The sequence below is a fragment of the Chinchilla lanigera genome, unplaced genomic scaffold (assembly GCF_000276665.1).
Source record: "Chinchilla lanigera isolate Chin_1 unplaced genomic scaffold, ChiLan1.0 scaffold00026, whole genome shotgun sequence".
NCBI lineage: Eukaryota > Metazoa > Chordata > Mammalia > Rodentia > Chinchillidae > Chinchilla > Chinchilla lanigera.
Genome location: NW_004955427.1, coordinates 9846362 through 9862323, shown reverse-complemented (window position 1 = coordinate 9862323; position 15962 = coordinate 9846362). Strand labels below are relative to the sequence as shown.

The 15962-nt window shown below is 42.9% G+C and overlaps 1 protein-coding gene across 4 annotated transcripts in view; it reads left to right on the top strand.

Annotated features, from left to right (window-relative positions):
- Morc1 (MORC family CW-type zinc finger 1) overlaps positions 1–15962 on the top strand; it is a 184072-nt gene that overhangs the window by 111817 nt on the left and 56293 nt on the right. For all 4 annotated transcript variants that reach the window (XM_013515035.1, XM_013515034.1, XM_013515033.1 and 1 more), the window contains one exon: positions 3810–3948. In XM_013515035.1, the coding sequence (XP_013370489.1) occupies positions 3810–3948 (139 nt within the window). The remainder of the gene's footprint in view (positions 1–3809; positions 3949–15962) is intronic.

The window sequence follows — 15962 nt, the reverse complement described above, 5'->3', positions numbered from 1 at the left end:
CCTTTCCTTTCCTTTCCTTTCCTTTCCTTTCCTTTCCTTTCCTTTCCTTTCCTTTCCTTTCCTTTCCTTTCCTTTTCCTTCCCTTTCCTTCCCTTCCCTTCCTTTCCCTTTTCTTTCCTTTCTTTTCATTTCCTTTTCTTACCTTCCTTTCTTCTTCCTCCTTTTCCTCTTCACATCTCCCTCCTTTCCTCTTCTCCCTCCTTTTCTCCCTCCTTTTCCTCTTCACATCTTCCTTCTTTCCTTCCTTCCTTCCTCCCTCCCTCCCTTCTGTCCCTCTCTCTCTTCCCTTCCTTCCTCCTCCTCTTTTTTTTTTGCAACATGATCTGTGTGCTTCCCTAGTAAAATTTTTCACAGGAGCAAAATACATAAAGCAGATAAATGTGCAACTGTCCTAAGTGAATTGAAGGCCAGAAGCCTAGGGCCCAGAGATCACCACTTCCATTTGCATTCCTTACTCTCTGCAAAAAGCCCAGAGCTCCAGGGAGCACGATTACAAAACAGCTAATTCAGTCTCCATGCTTCCTTTCAGGAAAGTCAGAATTAAAGCCCATATCTGGGCTAAGAGACCTGTTTGTGGCCATTGGCCAAGATGTTCTAACGATGAACCTGACTCAGTCAGAATTAAAGCCCATATCTGGGCTAAGAGACCTGTTTGTGGCCATTGGCCAAGATGTTCTAACGATGAACCTGACTCCACTCCTAACTTGGGACTTAAATATCTCCTGAAAATCAACACAGCATTGGTTCAGTCTCAGTATTAAAAACAGTTAATAATATTAATTACTCATTGCGAGCTAAGAACTTTGTAAATAGGGTGGGGTAGTGTTTAGAGTGCAAACTCTCGGGCCATGCTGCCTGGGTTTGATCTCACTCCACCAGCAGTGAATCCTGGGGCAAATGCGTAACTGATCTTCACTTCAGCTTCCCAGCCCCTTGAAGGGGTGTTGTGATTATATCTTCATTTGTGTTCTCTGTGTCCAGCCAAACCCCTTGTCAGAACCATTGCTGGGACTTCCCTTGTCTGAGGATCCCCATAGGACACATCACCAGGATTTGGGCTACTCTTCAGAGATTTTACCACCCAGCTAGCATTCCTTAGACCACTCTTGAGAGTTGTCAGTGATACAGAACAGGGAAGCTGTCCTTCTACCTTCTTTAATTTTCAGTCTGTCATTGTCTTTGTATGGACACACTTTTGCCTTCTTCTCTTGAAAACACACGGTACCACCTCAGAACACTGTGGAATTAGTTCTACAGCTCCCCTTCTGTCTCTTACACATCAGAATGCTGTGACGCGTGAGAAGAGGCAGGACAAACTCGGTTGTGCTGACAGCAAACCGATGGACCTTGAGAGTCTAAAACGCCAAAAGGGCTTATATTTATACTTTTCTTAAGCCTCCAGTCATTAAACACCCTGACATACTAGTGACCATCTGTATTTAATTTCCACCTCAGAAGAGTACAACAAGAATATGCATAAGGTGCAGCAGGAGGTTTAGGGAAATGTTAAAAAAAACACAAAACAAAAACCAAAAAAAACCCAACCTCATGACTACAAAGGCAGTTCATGGAGAGTTGGCACTTCCTGTGTAGAGCTCAGGGTTGTCCACAGCATGAGCCCCAGTGGGAGGGGGAACTCCTGTGGCGGCCTTTCTGTCCTCCGATTCAGTGTTGAACCTGCCCTGGCTTACATCCTGAGATGGCCCCTCGTTAGATTTGGACACGATCCCATAGACTGGATGCATGAAACGGTGAGAACAGACACATGCTTGTTTACTAGGCAGCGTTCTACGATTGTTGGCAAGGAGCAGCGAGGTGACGTGGCCCTGCCTACATTTCCAGAAGGTGCGGTCTGTTGCCAGCAGCTGATTGCCAGGTGCCAACAGGGTTAGTGCCAGTGAACAGCCTGTGAACGAGCCATGTTTTGTAGTCAGAACGTGGGCCAGAAGCACATTCGCTTCCTCTTCCACGGCAATTACAGGTCGTCCCACTCCTCCTTACAAAAGCTTCATGAGCTTGCCCCTTTGCTCAGAGGAGAAACCAGGCTAAGAAGCTTTCAATGACTTGCCCAGGATTCCTCTCTAAGTCCCACATTAGAAGCCAAGAGCCTGGTCCAAAACCGCTACTCTTCCTGTCCGACCAGGGTCTCCCAGAAGGCCTGCTGTAACATTTCAGGAAGCCCAATTTCATTTAAATGCTTTTTAGTGACTGAAATATACCATTTTACACATGGTAGTTTGCAGGGTCAGTTACCTAGACACACTAAAGCGCTGTTGCTCATTTTCAGACTCGGAGGCCTTCCTTTGTTTTCCACTTGAGCACAGAGGGAGGATACGCTTCTCTCACAGTGCCTGAGAAACAGGTACCAGAGCACTTCCATTGCCTCCACGCTGTGCATTTACCTGCATTGAAAGCAGGGATCACCAGCAGGGTAAAAATGATACCTGATTCTTGGCTGAATCAAAAATGTCCAGATTGTGAAAAGGATGCTAAAAAATACCTACAGGTTATATCGTATATTAAATTTTGATTCATTTCCAAAAACTTTTAAGTGAAGTTCAATTGAGTGGGTTGCATTTTAATAAGAAAGAGTTCCCTTTTCTTAATTTTTTTTCTCTTTTCCAATGAAGCAGAGGCCTATGTAGATACCCCTTACACGTCTTCAAATCCACACTGCAAGTGGCTGTATATATAGTATTGGTTGCTGGGATTTATTTACCTAGCACCTTTTTTTGAATACAGCAATAACAGCAAACACCATATGTGGGGGAAGTAAGTGTTTCCTCACAGTAGCATTTGAATCTTTTTCTCTGTTGGCAGGGGCATCAGAGCAAGGCCCAGCGGGAGTTCAAAGTTCTTATCCATGCCAAACCCTGATGCCGGCAAAAAACAAAATAAAATAAAACCCTTTTTAGCAGCTTAGCTCAGCTCCTAAGAACATAGCCATGAAAGCAAGAGCAGGAAAAATAATGGCCTCGAACCTGCAAGCCTGACATCTCTAAGTCAGTACTTTTTACAAATAAGATGAGGAAAGTGCTTGTCCATCGCCGTAGCCTGATTTTTGTTCCTTTATTTACACATGATTCTACATGGCCTCATAACACAGAAGTCTGAGCGACTCCCAAGTCCAGGCACCTTCCCTGCGGGAGGGAAGGGAGCTGCACTCGCTCTCAGGGACTGTCTGGGGAGGCTGATCTAGGGTCTCAGACCCCAGACTCACTCAGTACCAGAGCACACACAGCCACAGTCTTGTCTGTGAAACTAAGTCACCGAACAAAGGACCCATGTGTGTCAGAGGAAGGATTATTTGATATATTTTAAAGAAATGTATAGATTTTTACCCCATTTGGTGGGGCAGGGATGTAGGGCAGTAATGAGATTAGCCTCAGTGATTTTTTTTTTTTTTTTTTGGTACTGGGAATCGAACTCATGACTTTGTGCTTGCCAGGCAGGCAGTTACGCCACTGAGCTATGTCACCAGTCCTTAAATTCTTTTTTTTTATTCTCAGTGATTAACAAAGCGTTTCTTGTAAAAGACTTCATTGAGTTATAATGTAGGATAAGTGAAGCATTAGCAAAATAAATAACATCCCATCCTCATAAATATATGCTACCCTCCACAGTTCTTGCTTCTGTCTTTTCCCTTCAAATAGGAGATTTAAAGTCATCCGTATAATGATCTTCTTCTGTATTTGATTTTGGGTACGTAACAGATAATGTAGCGCCTTGTAGAAGTAAATCTTTTTTTACAGACAGTAGGTAGCTTCCTAGTTTCCCCTGATATTAATCTGTGCTTGTTAACTGTGCAGTTGCGATGATATAGAACGTCTACCTACCATCCCCCTGGGCACCTTGAGCATGGTGTCCCCATCAAGAAGTGAGAAAGAGAAGCAACTTAAAGAGTCGATTCAGAGGTATCAAAACAAACTGCTTGAACAGCAGGCACAGGTGAGCTGGGATTACTTTTTTCAGTTTCTACTATGACTGTGCAGGTATAGCTGAATCACATGACTTGCCCAAGTAAAATGTACAGCCTTGCACCCTCCTCTTTTTTGTTTTTTTCCTTCCATTTTGGATCTATGGTGTATTCTAGAGGGTGAGACCAAAGAAAGGAAGAGAGTTCTATGCAAAATTCTGCCCGTGTGATAGCTAAGCTCAGATACCAAAACTGCATGTGAGCAAAAGCAACATTTACTTCTGGTCTACAGCTGCAGCTAGAGCTTTGTGGAACTTGGCTCACATTTCCTAAGTCACACGGTCACGGTGGGCACACAGGGCTTCATGACCCTGAAGGGCAGTCTGTGCGCAGCTTCTACCCCGAGGAAAAGCGTTCCTTAGAAGGCATTAGCCTATTAATGCAGAAAGTCATAATCCTATTTAACTGCTAAGAAAACTCAATAAATAAGACATTATTATTAATAAACAGGTAAGTGCAATAGTTTCCAGTGAAAGAAATTGTGGCATGTAAAAAAAAAAGTATTTTCTTAAGAAAGTAGTTAGATCTCTGTTTACTTTATAGATTTAGCACTCCATTTCAGCATTTTTTACTTTGTATATAATCTGTCAGCTTCCTCAAATAGCCCTTGAGGAAGCCAGCAGGGTACGTCCAAATGCATTGACCTGCTGTAGCTACAAGGAAATAAAACACTCATTAGGCTAGAAAATTTGATGGAGGAACGGGAGTGAAGACCTTAGCCTCCACACATTATCTCGTGTATTCCTGGACTTTTATAAGATAGAGTTCTGTCTCCTTCCCTCTGCTATGGAAAGGCATCTGGACTGCAAGTCACCCACTGCATGAGATAAGAAAGCCTCCTGACCCTCCTCTTCCACACTGTAATCTTGGTCTCTCTTGGAAAGATACTGAGAATAACCTTGGACATACATTCTTTTAAGCACTCCTCCACAGACAAAAAGCTCAACGGTCTACAATTTGCAGAGCCTCTACTTGTTGTTTTGATAATAGAAGACAAAATTAAAGGTATCACAGGCTGTGATTATTATAAGTAAGCAAGCAGGTAGACTTTTCCATTCTGGGATATCTGAATTTTTTTTTGTTCCTTGTTCTGCTCACCACTACTTGTACTTTTGTGAAGGTGTTTAGTTAGTATGTCTGGAATTGATTCTCTTCTTGGCCATCTCTGGGATTTTTCTTTTCCTTTTTTCTTTCCTAGAGATGTCAGAGCCGACTCATGGATATTAATAGTGCCAATCACAGAGAAATGGTTTGTTATTTGCTTGAGATTGTATGTATTATTCATTCTCTTGGTAGAGATTGTCATGGCTTTGTTTTGTGGACTAACACATGGGGGGCCCTGGCCCTGCTCATTCTCTTTCATAGTGTAGCTGGGTTTTCTATAACAATTTTGGATTTTTTTATTCTGTTTTGTTTTTTTGAGACAAGTTCTCTTTATGTAGTTCAGGCTGGCCTTGGACTCACTATATAGCCCAGGCTGACCTTGAATTCATGGCTATCCTCCTGCCTCAGCCTCCCAAGTGCTGGGGTGTAACAATTTAAATCAAGATTATAGATTCAGTTCATTTCAAAAGTAATAAAAAAAATTCAGCTGTACATTTGTAAAACTCTCCTGCCATTAATTCAAAGGATATAAGAATCTTTACTATCTTCCCTTTTCCTTTGGTAAAAGAAAACATTCCCAAAATCTATTTCTGAAAATGGTCTGACAATCTTTAACATACTTTCCAGTTCTCGGTGCCCAAAATGGAGCCAACCGTAGGCAGTGGTTAGTTTTGAGGTGGTCATGGAGCATGTACTTTCCCTGGGTCTGTTCCAGGCCAGGCAACTTAGTGAGTTCAGAGTAACACTAATACTCTGTTAGACCTAGGAGAGCAGAAATAGCCTTGGTTTCATTCTGTATGACTCCGTATAGTCCCTGGCATATACTGTCTATTCACTTGTGGCTGTTGAATCAATACACAAAACATGCCTTCAGATAATAGCAATCTCTTTGTGGACCAAGCCTAACAGTTATTTAAAGGTTGCCAACCACTACAAGAGAGTATTTGTCCAATACTTGTCTGACCGTACTAAAAACGGCCATAAAAGTTTATTATAAGGAGATAGCGAGGGCAGCTTTAAAGAAAGTTCACAGAGGATTGGCCCAAGTTTGTGTTTTACAGTCTGCTTAGGGTAAATGGAAACAGATAGAGCATTTCAGCCGACAAGCCGAACACAAAGGAAGACTTGGAAACCAGCCTTGGTTTGCTGCTTTGTGGAACAACCTTTAAATCATGTGCTAAGTGTATATGCATCTATCTTTTGGAAACAGCAACTCATTATGAAAGAGTTCTCGAACTCTGCTTTGGCATCTACCGGCCTAACGTCAGAGCAAGCCTCGAAACCACCCGTGTTCAGGGTGAGCGAACTGCCTTCCCGGCTGCGCTCTAAAAGAAGTGTTTCTGAGGGTCGGGCAGGAAAGCCAGGAAAACAGCATTTGCTCTGCTCAGGCTCCATGTGCACATGATTCAAGGGTAAGCTCGATACCACTGGAAAATCAAGAATCGTCTGGTTTATTTTACTTTATCATTGTAAAATTAGTGTGTGTCAGCCCATGACGATCTCATCGTGGGGGATTTGGACATGTACATAACACAGTGTAATTCTTTTTTTGTACTCTTTCCCGCTTCACCCTCCACCCTTTATCGGATCTCCATTTACAAAAGCTGTTTCCATTTTCCCTTCACATCCCTTTTTGCTTCCTTCCCTCCCCTTTCCCCCATCTCTTACTCTCTTTCCCATCTGAACAAGGTCTTCCTACTTCCTGATACCTGTTCTCCACTTTGCCCCTTGTTTATACTTTGGGATTCTCACGTAAGAGAAACAATGCAATATTTAAACTTGTATGTCTGACTTACTTCACTTAAGACTATGGTGTCAAGGTGCACCTACTTACCTAAAAATGTCTCAGGTTCATCCTTCTTTAGGGCAGAGTGGTACTCCATTGTAGATAAATACACATTTTCCTTATCCTTTTCCTCTGGTCACGGGGCTATGGGCGTTTCTAAGATTTAGCTATTATAAATTGTGCCACTGTAAACATGGGTATGTATGTATTGCTGTGGTGTGATGCTTTTAACTTTTTCAGGAAAATACCTAGAAGGGGTACAGTTAAGTCAAATGGAACCTCCAGTTTTATTTTTTGGAGGACTCTCCATACTAATTTCCATATGAAATGGGTATATCGCAAATCATATTTGTTAGAAAAAATACCTAAGTTCAGTAACATATCAGGAGAGCTCAAAGTGAAGTCCTGCTACTTTTAGCACATTGTTTTTCTTTTGAGACAGGGTCTCACTGGGCAGTTCAGGCTGACCTTGAACTCACTATGTAGCCCAGGCTGGTCTCGAACTCTGAGCAATCCTTCTGCCTCAGCCTCTCAAGTGCTGGGGTTACAGGCGTGCGCCACCATGCCCGGCACCTATGGCACATTTTATAAAGGGGTTACCCCCGTGTAACTGACAGTCCGTGTGGACAGGCCGATACCCTGTTATAAACTGTGCTGCTGGAGCCTCCCATCCCCCTCTCTCTTCTTTGAGCAGATGGATGCGTGATCTGCGTAGCTCCTCAACTTCACGCCGCACCTGCTGTTTTTTATACTGAGTGACAAGCGCCACCTGCTGGTCCTTGGAAACATTTTCATCTACACCTGGCAAAATCAACTGGAGACTGTTCCGTTTTTCAGTATACTAGACAGTGATGTTAAAAGCATAAAGTGAAATTATAAATCAGCTCTTCTGTATTTGAGGACTTCCTCATCCTAAACTTGCCTCTTTCTCTTTCTTCCTCTGCCTCCTGTGCTGAAGACTGTGTACACAGAGTGATGTAACTTTACTGCGTTTTACCTGAAGTTTTTTGGTACCACCTACAATCCACTTGATGCCATTAATCCTTAAAAAGACAGATCACAACTTCATACCCCAAGTTAAGCTATGCTGTATTTGCCCTATTGTACCTAAGTGATATTAATGGGTGGTATATTGGTATAATCAGTAAGGTCACGGAGGGGATGCTCTGTTGCTTATGTACCCGCAAGGCTTGTATGATTACTCTTCTGGTTACTATGAATTCTCAGCCCACAGACCTGGCTCTCTCTGTCCTGACCTTGCTCGTCTTTCTAGTGCTTCTTTATGCCACTGTATGGTGCTCCTGTGGGGCTGCCCCCAGGTCCTCCTTCGTGAGTGCCTTTCGCCTGCTGTCCTCATCCGCAGTGACCTCTGGCCCGCGTGTAGTCTTTAAGTCCAAAACTATTGCCAAACCCAATGTGAAGTCGTTTTCCATTTTTCTTTCTTTCTTTCTTTCTTTTTCTTTCTTTCTTTCTTTCTTTCTTTCTTTCTTTCTTTCTTTCTTTCTTTCTTTTTTTCTTTCTTTCTTTCTTCCTTCCTTCCTTCCTTCCTTCCTTCTTTTTTTTTTTTGTCTTTTTGAGACAAGGTCTCGCTATACAGTTCAGGCTGGCCTTGAGCTCACTTTGTAGCCCAGGCTGACCTTGAACTTGCAACAATCCTCCTGCTTCAGCATCCCGAGTGCTGGGATTACAGGCGTGTGCCACCACACCCCACATCTTCCATTTCTTACCTACAAAAATATCTCCTTCTTTCCAGTTCCTTTTGTTTTATGTGTGTCTTTCTTAAAAGCATATTTTTACTCCTGTCTGGTATTATGTATTGCATATATATCTTGCAGGAGGGGGCCTGTGGGCAGCCCCACGGGAGCACCATACAGAGTGGGAGAAAGAAACTGGAAAGATGAGCAAGGTCATGAGAGAGAGAGAGCCAGGTCTGTGGGCTGAGAATTCATAGTAACTGGAAAGATTAATTCAAACAAGCCTATACGGTACATATATATGGCATATCTATCTGATCTATCTCCTGCATTAGAGTATAATTTCTCTGAAAAAAAAAAAAAAAAAAGACCATGATTTCCTCATCTTGGCAGTCCTAGAAGTACCAGGTTCTGGACCTTTCAAGTAGTAGTTCTCCGGGTATGGTGATGCACTCCTGTAATTCCAGCACTTAGGAGGCTGAGACAGGAAGATTGCTGCAAATTCAAGGCCAACCTGGGCTACATAATGAGTTCAAATCCAGCCTGAACTACACAGTGAGGCCATGTCTCAAAAAACAACAAACATTAGTAGTTATTTAATAAACAAAGAATAATGATGAATAATATGAATTATGCAGAATTAACCCCAAAATAAATATTTTTCATTTCATTGGATTGGTTAATTCCTCATAGGTAAGACTTGTTCAGTTCTGCATATATTAGCGGAGCCCACAATTTTCTTAGACTTGGCCAAAATAACTGGGTGCATTTGTTCAGGGGCAGAGAAACTGCATTTGGGTTGCATTTGTTATGTTCTTAGTCTGCCCACCAAATGAATAGCCCATATAAAGCTCCAGGCCTATTGAAAAGGGACTCCAGCAGTAGCGTTCTGTTCTTTCACGGTGCTCATATGGATCCACAACAAATGAAATTGTATAATCTGGCAATTCCCACATGGGTTGTTTCAGCAGTAAGTAAATGCAGAGCAGAGAAGGCTGGCTGAACTTTTAGCTGCCTTCTTCAAATGGAAACGGCCTATCTGAGGAAAACTTTGTAATGAGGAATGTGAGCACATTTTCCCATTTCGAATGTAATCTTTCTAATGTGTCATTATTGTGTAGGACACTGAGATTGCAAATCTGTGTAGCTACGGTGACAGATGCCTTAGAAAATATATTTGTTCACCAAGAGTACGTTTCCAGCTTTCTTACATCAACTGCCATGATATAAAATTCATGACACCTAAAAGACCCTGGTCTAGCAAGGGCTTACAATGCTCAGTGTAGTTGAAATATTTTACATTATTGTTCTTGCTGCAGAGTTCTCATTTCTTTTTGGTGATGCATTGCTTCTCCAAAAGGGATCCTGCGTACCGCATTCACATTTGTGGGACCTACCTTCACAGCATACCAAGGGAGAGGCTCAATGAACTGTCTATGACGAGCCAGTCCAGGAGCCCCCAGAACACAGCTATCAGGTATTGCTGCTCTGTGGGCCTCCCGCCAGCACACATGGCTCAGTGTCAGACACACCAGATAGCACGCAGCAGACGTGCAACTTCTTGAATTGCTTGTCCGGATTATTTTCTTGCTCTTCCTTTTTAAAGAAACAGACATCAGACTTCCTGACATAAGCGTCTTTTTAGTTCACTAAATAAACCTGAACAGCACAGCAGTTAAAAGGAGATCAGAAAAGTTTGGCTTTGCATGTGATTGAGAGATCCCAGGATGTTCTCAGCTCTTGATTTCCAAAGTTACTTTTTTTTTTTTTCCTGGAGCCAGGGACAAAGAAACACTGTTGTCTGCTTCTGGATTTCACAGAAATGACCAAACGCTGCTGCTGAAGGCCGCGATGCATTTGCATCCAGAAGGAGCGTGCCACTTCTCCCAGAAGGGCAGCAGTCAATAGCCCTGACAGTAGCGGCAGTCACGCCAAAATCCGTGACTCCCTTGCATACCAGACAGTCATTCCTTTTCACATCAGTGGAGACAAAGAAAGAGTAGCGGTTCAGATGCGTTGCCTGACATGACTTTCTCTGGAGAGAACGCTGTTTTGTGTTTTAATGCAAATACACCTGTACCTCTGCCCTTCTCCAACTCTTACGTGCTTGAACTATCTGTACAACTGACTCTCTGTCCACACCCTGAGTGAGGAGGGCTCCCGGAGGCTGCCTGGTGTCCAGGGTGCTGCCCCGGGTGTATTCCCTGACTTTGCTCCGCAGGACACAGGGATCTGGCTCCCTCAGCACTCCCTTCTAAAAGGAGAACGTATTCCCTGTGTCAGAGCCTCCTCCTCCGGGCGCCCCTACCATCACCCCTGAGTTTTCTCGTCTCGTTTGATCTAATCTCTCCTCTTACTCAGGACCCAGTTTTACATTTGGAATTCAGTTCAGGGAGTTGGATTTCATAAGCATGTTGATTTTGAACTGAAGCCTCATCTATCATGTTCCTGACTTACGGCTGCTAAACCTTTATCTCCTGGTCGTATTCTTGACTTGATTTCTCCCTCTGTCCCAGCTGTGTGGGATCAAGTACAACGCAAACTGAATCTTCCTTGGGTTCCGTTTCCTCCCTCCAGCTTCACCATCAGTCTGGCTTTGTGTGGCCGGGAGGCCTAAAGATGCTCTCAGCAACTCACTTCCCAGCAGCTTCAGCTTCCCAGTCCTGCAGCCAGTCCTGCCTCACCAGCCCCAGCCTTCCACACTGGGTGGGACTGCCGTAGAGAGAGCAGGACTCTCACCCATTCCTTGAGAGCCAGCTCCGCCTTTGTTCCTAGTGGCCTAGAATTCTTTTCCTTCTCTTCTGTGGCATCTCAAGGCCTTGGACATAATCCAAGAGCACTAGTAACAATTCCTGGCATTTGAAAATAACTAAATATTGTTTAAAATACTTCCGAACAGGGGCAAATCTAGTTATTTTGTTTGTTTGAGCCTGAGCTTTATATATTGTTGGAGACCCCTGTTAAAGTTTATAAATATGAAGTGGTGAGGGACCCATGCAGAGGCCTGTGTGAAGCACAGTACTGAGGCATAAGCAGGGGGAACTTCAGACAGCTTTGAACTAGGCATCAACCATGTATTTTAGATCTGCCTTTATTCTTGTGCTGTTGAGCAGGGAGGCAGTATGAAGCTGTGGTAGAACAAGGCGCACGTTCATTTGTTTCCCGTTATCTGGTACTTGTTCTGCATATTCTCCTTGCATACCACAGGCTTTTTAGAGGACAAAAGAATTAAATGTTTTTCATGTTTCTAATTCTCTTCTCTTTCCCAAATTCTCGCCCAAGATTCCTGTGATTATGTGTATTTCTGGTGAGTTCTAAAGCTACCCGAGCGGTTCTGATCACGAGCGATGTTACACGGGGAAGAGGACTTACATGAGGTGGCTGCCTGGATCCTAAGTAGTAGCACCTGCTACTGCGCCACCTCTAGAGGGGGCTTTCAACGTCCCGGCTCCTTTATTTAACCGGATGGCTGTCCTATCATTGCTGTGATTCCTGTTTTATCGATGAAGAAACAGAGATCCAGAGAAATAATTTGCCAAAGACAGGAAACAACAGAAACCTTATTGCAGCCAACCCCGCCTGGCCCCAAACTCCTAACTACCACCAACCCATATCACTGCAGTGCTCGGTTCACACAAGCAGCCTAGGGATAAAGATCGCTCTGAAAACTGCAGTTGGTTCTTAGCTCAAAGCGGTTTGAACTGCCCCACGCTTCCTCTTCTCGGTTCCGATTGATGGGTCTTCTGGGGAGGAGCAACTGGCAAATTAACGGCTAGTAGGAATCATAATTTTCCCTTTTGAGGAGCTCTGTGTATATTAGGCAGATTTGTAGGGCAAAGTAACCGTTCTGGAAGATCTGAGCCGGAGGAAGGAGCCAGAGATAGTGACAGTGCTGGCCCAGTGGTTGAGGGTCTCCAACTTCAGGTCCCAGCTGTGCTGCTTATACGCTGAGTGATCTCAAGCTGTCTGATCTCTGGTCCTTCATCCTAGAACCCTCTGCACCTGTAAAAGGAAGATGAAGAAGCCAGGCATCAAGAGAAGCTGAGACAGGAGGATTTTGTGTTCTAGTCCTACTTGAATAATTTAGCAAGTCTCTAGGTCAAAACCTAAAAAATGGGAAAAAGGCATGGGGATGTAGCTCAATGGTAGAGAAATCCTGTGTTCAAACCCCAGTGCAGGAAAAAAAAAAAGATTAGATGTTTTCAAAGACCCTTGCAATCAGAACCCATGGCTATTAGTTGCCTATCTCCTATTACAAGCTGCTAATTATTAAATATCTGTATTTGCAGCTATTGTTTTAAATGTGAGCACAGGTTTCTTGGAACAGGGCAGGTTATTATTTAATCATAGCAAATAATTGTGCAGATTCCCCGTTATGCCAGTTCTTAACCCTGAGGCAATGGATGGGGAATGAGTCAGATCAGACGTTATCCTTCATGTGCTGGAGTTTGTACTACAGGCAAGGAACGCTGAAAACAGAAAAAAAGAGTGAACCTGGGCATTTCTATAGGATAGCAGCACCACTCTTGCTAATCCAGTTTCCTCTTTGGGAAGGATCTTGGTTTCTTTTTCTCACTATTTGGAATACAAATAAATCTCTCCAAGGGGAAGGTGAGACCAGCTTCTCCAGCTTTGTAAGGAAGGCATTGTCTCTGCGGTTCCATGTCCTGTCTTCGCTTACGATGATGTAAACACACCTTTCAAGAGGTGAACATCACCAGAGGGAAAACTTTTTTACTAATATTCACTTGTAAATTAAATTCCAAGATTTATTATTTTAGTCCGGTTCTCTAGTTCAGTAAAATTAAATCAGAGTCCTAATTCTACAGGAATATAAAAGGAATATAATCTTCTTTATGGTCTTATCTGGTATTGATACAGAACTGGAAGGAGAAATTAGATTTTCCAAGTTTGTGAGTCTAAGATTATGGCACCACCTGTACAAGGAGAACATCATGTGTTTGTAGAAATGTAGATTCCAGGATTCATACCAGAGGGACTGAACAAAATTTCTGGAGATAGAGCCTTGGAATCTGCCTGTCTGCCCAGGTCATTCTTTTGTACCTCAGGTACAAAAGGCTTACCCACAGAGATAGTGCATCTTACACAGATTTCACCGGTTCAGTTTGTGATTTTTGTAGGACTTCCTGAACTTGTAAAGAAAGGTAATTGTCTTGCCCAGGAGAGTTTGTGCCATTTGAAAATACTGATGTTTGTGAGATTTCTAGGGTAATTATTCTTTTGTGAAATGTGAAAGGTCACGCTGAGAAAAATACTGGACTACCCTTAATATACAGTTACTCCTCAAGTAATGGAGACAGAACTTGAAGTTGATTAACTGTGTTAGATTCTGTTTTTATATAAAAAATGCAATCAAAGATGTAAAAACATGTTCTTCAAATAAGAAGTAATATATATGATTTTTAAATATATTTTTAAAAATTATGGGTCAGTTCCCAAGCCAGTGTGGAAAATCATCTATTAGTTGAAATAAACTTGTTAGTAGAAAACTCTTATTTCTGATTAGAACTGAAGAACAAACTTCTGGGAGAATGTGACAGTTAATCTTGACCGTCAACTTGACGGTTGTTTTGAGACACACACAGGGGATTAGTAAAGGAAACTTTTGGTGTGTCTGGGTGGATCGAGGAAGTGTGACCTTGGGGTCTCTATCTGGTCCCAGGCCCCCTCCCTCTTTGACTCTTCCCCTGTACTGTGTTTTCTTGCCCTATAAAGTGAGTGGTTTTGGCCTACCATGCACTTCTCCATGGTGCTTCTGCCTTGGCCAACTCACCATAGGGAGGCTTTGGAACCAAGAGCTGAAATAATCATCTCTTCCTTTAAGTTGAAAGTATCATATATTTTTTTCCCAGCAAACCGAAAAAATGTCATTTTAACTCAGAAGTTAAAATGAAAGAATGAAATGTAAATGAAACTGATAAAGAGAACTATCAGCATTTTTCATAAAGGCAGCTTCATAAGTGTACACTTCACAGTGCAAATTTATTTCGGTGCACCAATTATATGTGTATCTCTGTTTCTACAGAAGATGCTTCAGAAGGAAAACCAAAATACCCTACCTTTTGTCCTAATGCATTAAAAAAACTTTCTCTGAATCTTACATTTTAGTATTTAGCTTTTGCCCTTTGTCCTCAATGCTGCATTATTAAACTATACAAGTATTTCCTCTGTACCTACTGTAATCAGAGCATTGTGCCAAGTCCATTAAGCTTTTTTAAAAAATATAAATGAATCACTAAACTTAGCAAGATAAATTTCAGAGAGGCCACGTGGCTTGAGGGGAAAGGTCAATGAAAAGCAAGTAAAAGGAATCCATGGATAATAAGCTATGGTAGGAAGCCGTGTACCCAAGAAGCTGAGGACGATGGGGCTGTAGCTAGATGGTTAGCTCAAGCGGACGAGGACCTGTAGTTGAGGAGATTTGGTGATGTTTCTGGACTCGGAAGAAGGGGCCTGTGAAACTAGAGAAACTTAACAGGAAGGAGAGGCAGCCTGATTGAGATGAAGTCAAGCAAGGACAGGAAGGGTACAAGGACCAGGCAAAGGGATCACGTTAGAGTAACACAGGGACTCTCATGAGGACAAGAGACCGGGATTCTCGGGTCTGCATCCATGGCCTGTTAGCTACTAAAGGGAAAATACGTCTTTTCCTCTCCTCCCTTGCCAACAATATGTGGAGTGTGCCTTCCTCTTCCTCTTCCTCCTCTACTCCACAAGGAGCCAGTGTGCTATAAAGCAAGGGAGATGCCAGGATGGCCCTGTAGGTGGAAACAGCCATTAACCCACCAGTTCTACACAGAGAGAAAGGTCCTCTAAAACAAGAAAAAGTCTCAAAAATGACATGCTAACTTCCCAGTGGAAAATTGTTAGACCTATCCAACCCGTAGCTCATCCCACTCTTTATTTAATGGGCTGATGTGATCTGTCAGAGCTGTGCCTCCTTTAGCTTTGCTTCCCTCAAGCCGAAGTCTCTTCCTATTTTCTGCTGTATCTCAGTTACAACTTTTGCCTGTAAATTTCTGCGGTTGCCTCAGTTTTCATTTCTAGCGTGACTCCAGCAACTTCCAATGTGCGTCCTGCGTCAAGAGGAGGGATGCTCTTCTGAGCCTGTGGGAAAGAGGTTAAGGGTCCTCATACTTGTTTTCTTTTCTCTTAAGAAGTGAGTGGCACAGCCATCTGATGATGGTGAAAGAGGCACCGTGTAGAGTATGAGGAAGATGTGGAACAAGATTGTGGGGATGTGAACAGAAGCTAATTAGGAACAAGTGAAAAAATTATTCAGGAGTTGATGAGAACCACACATTTGTGTGGTGTAGATTCAATGGTTAAGCAAATTCCAGTGGTCTGAGATTTTGAGCGTAGATGGAAAGTGATCTCTAGA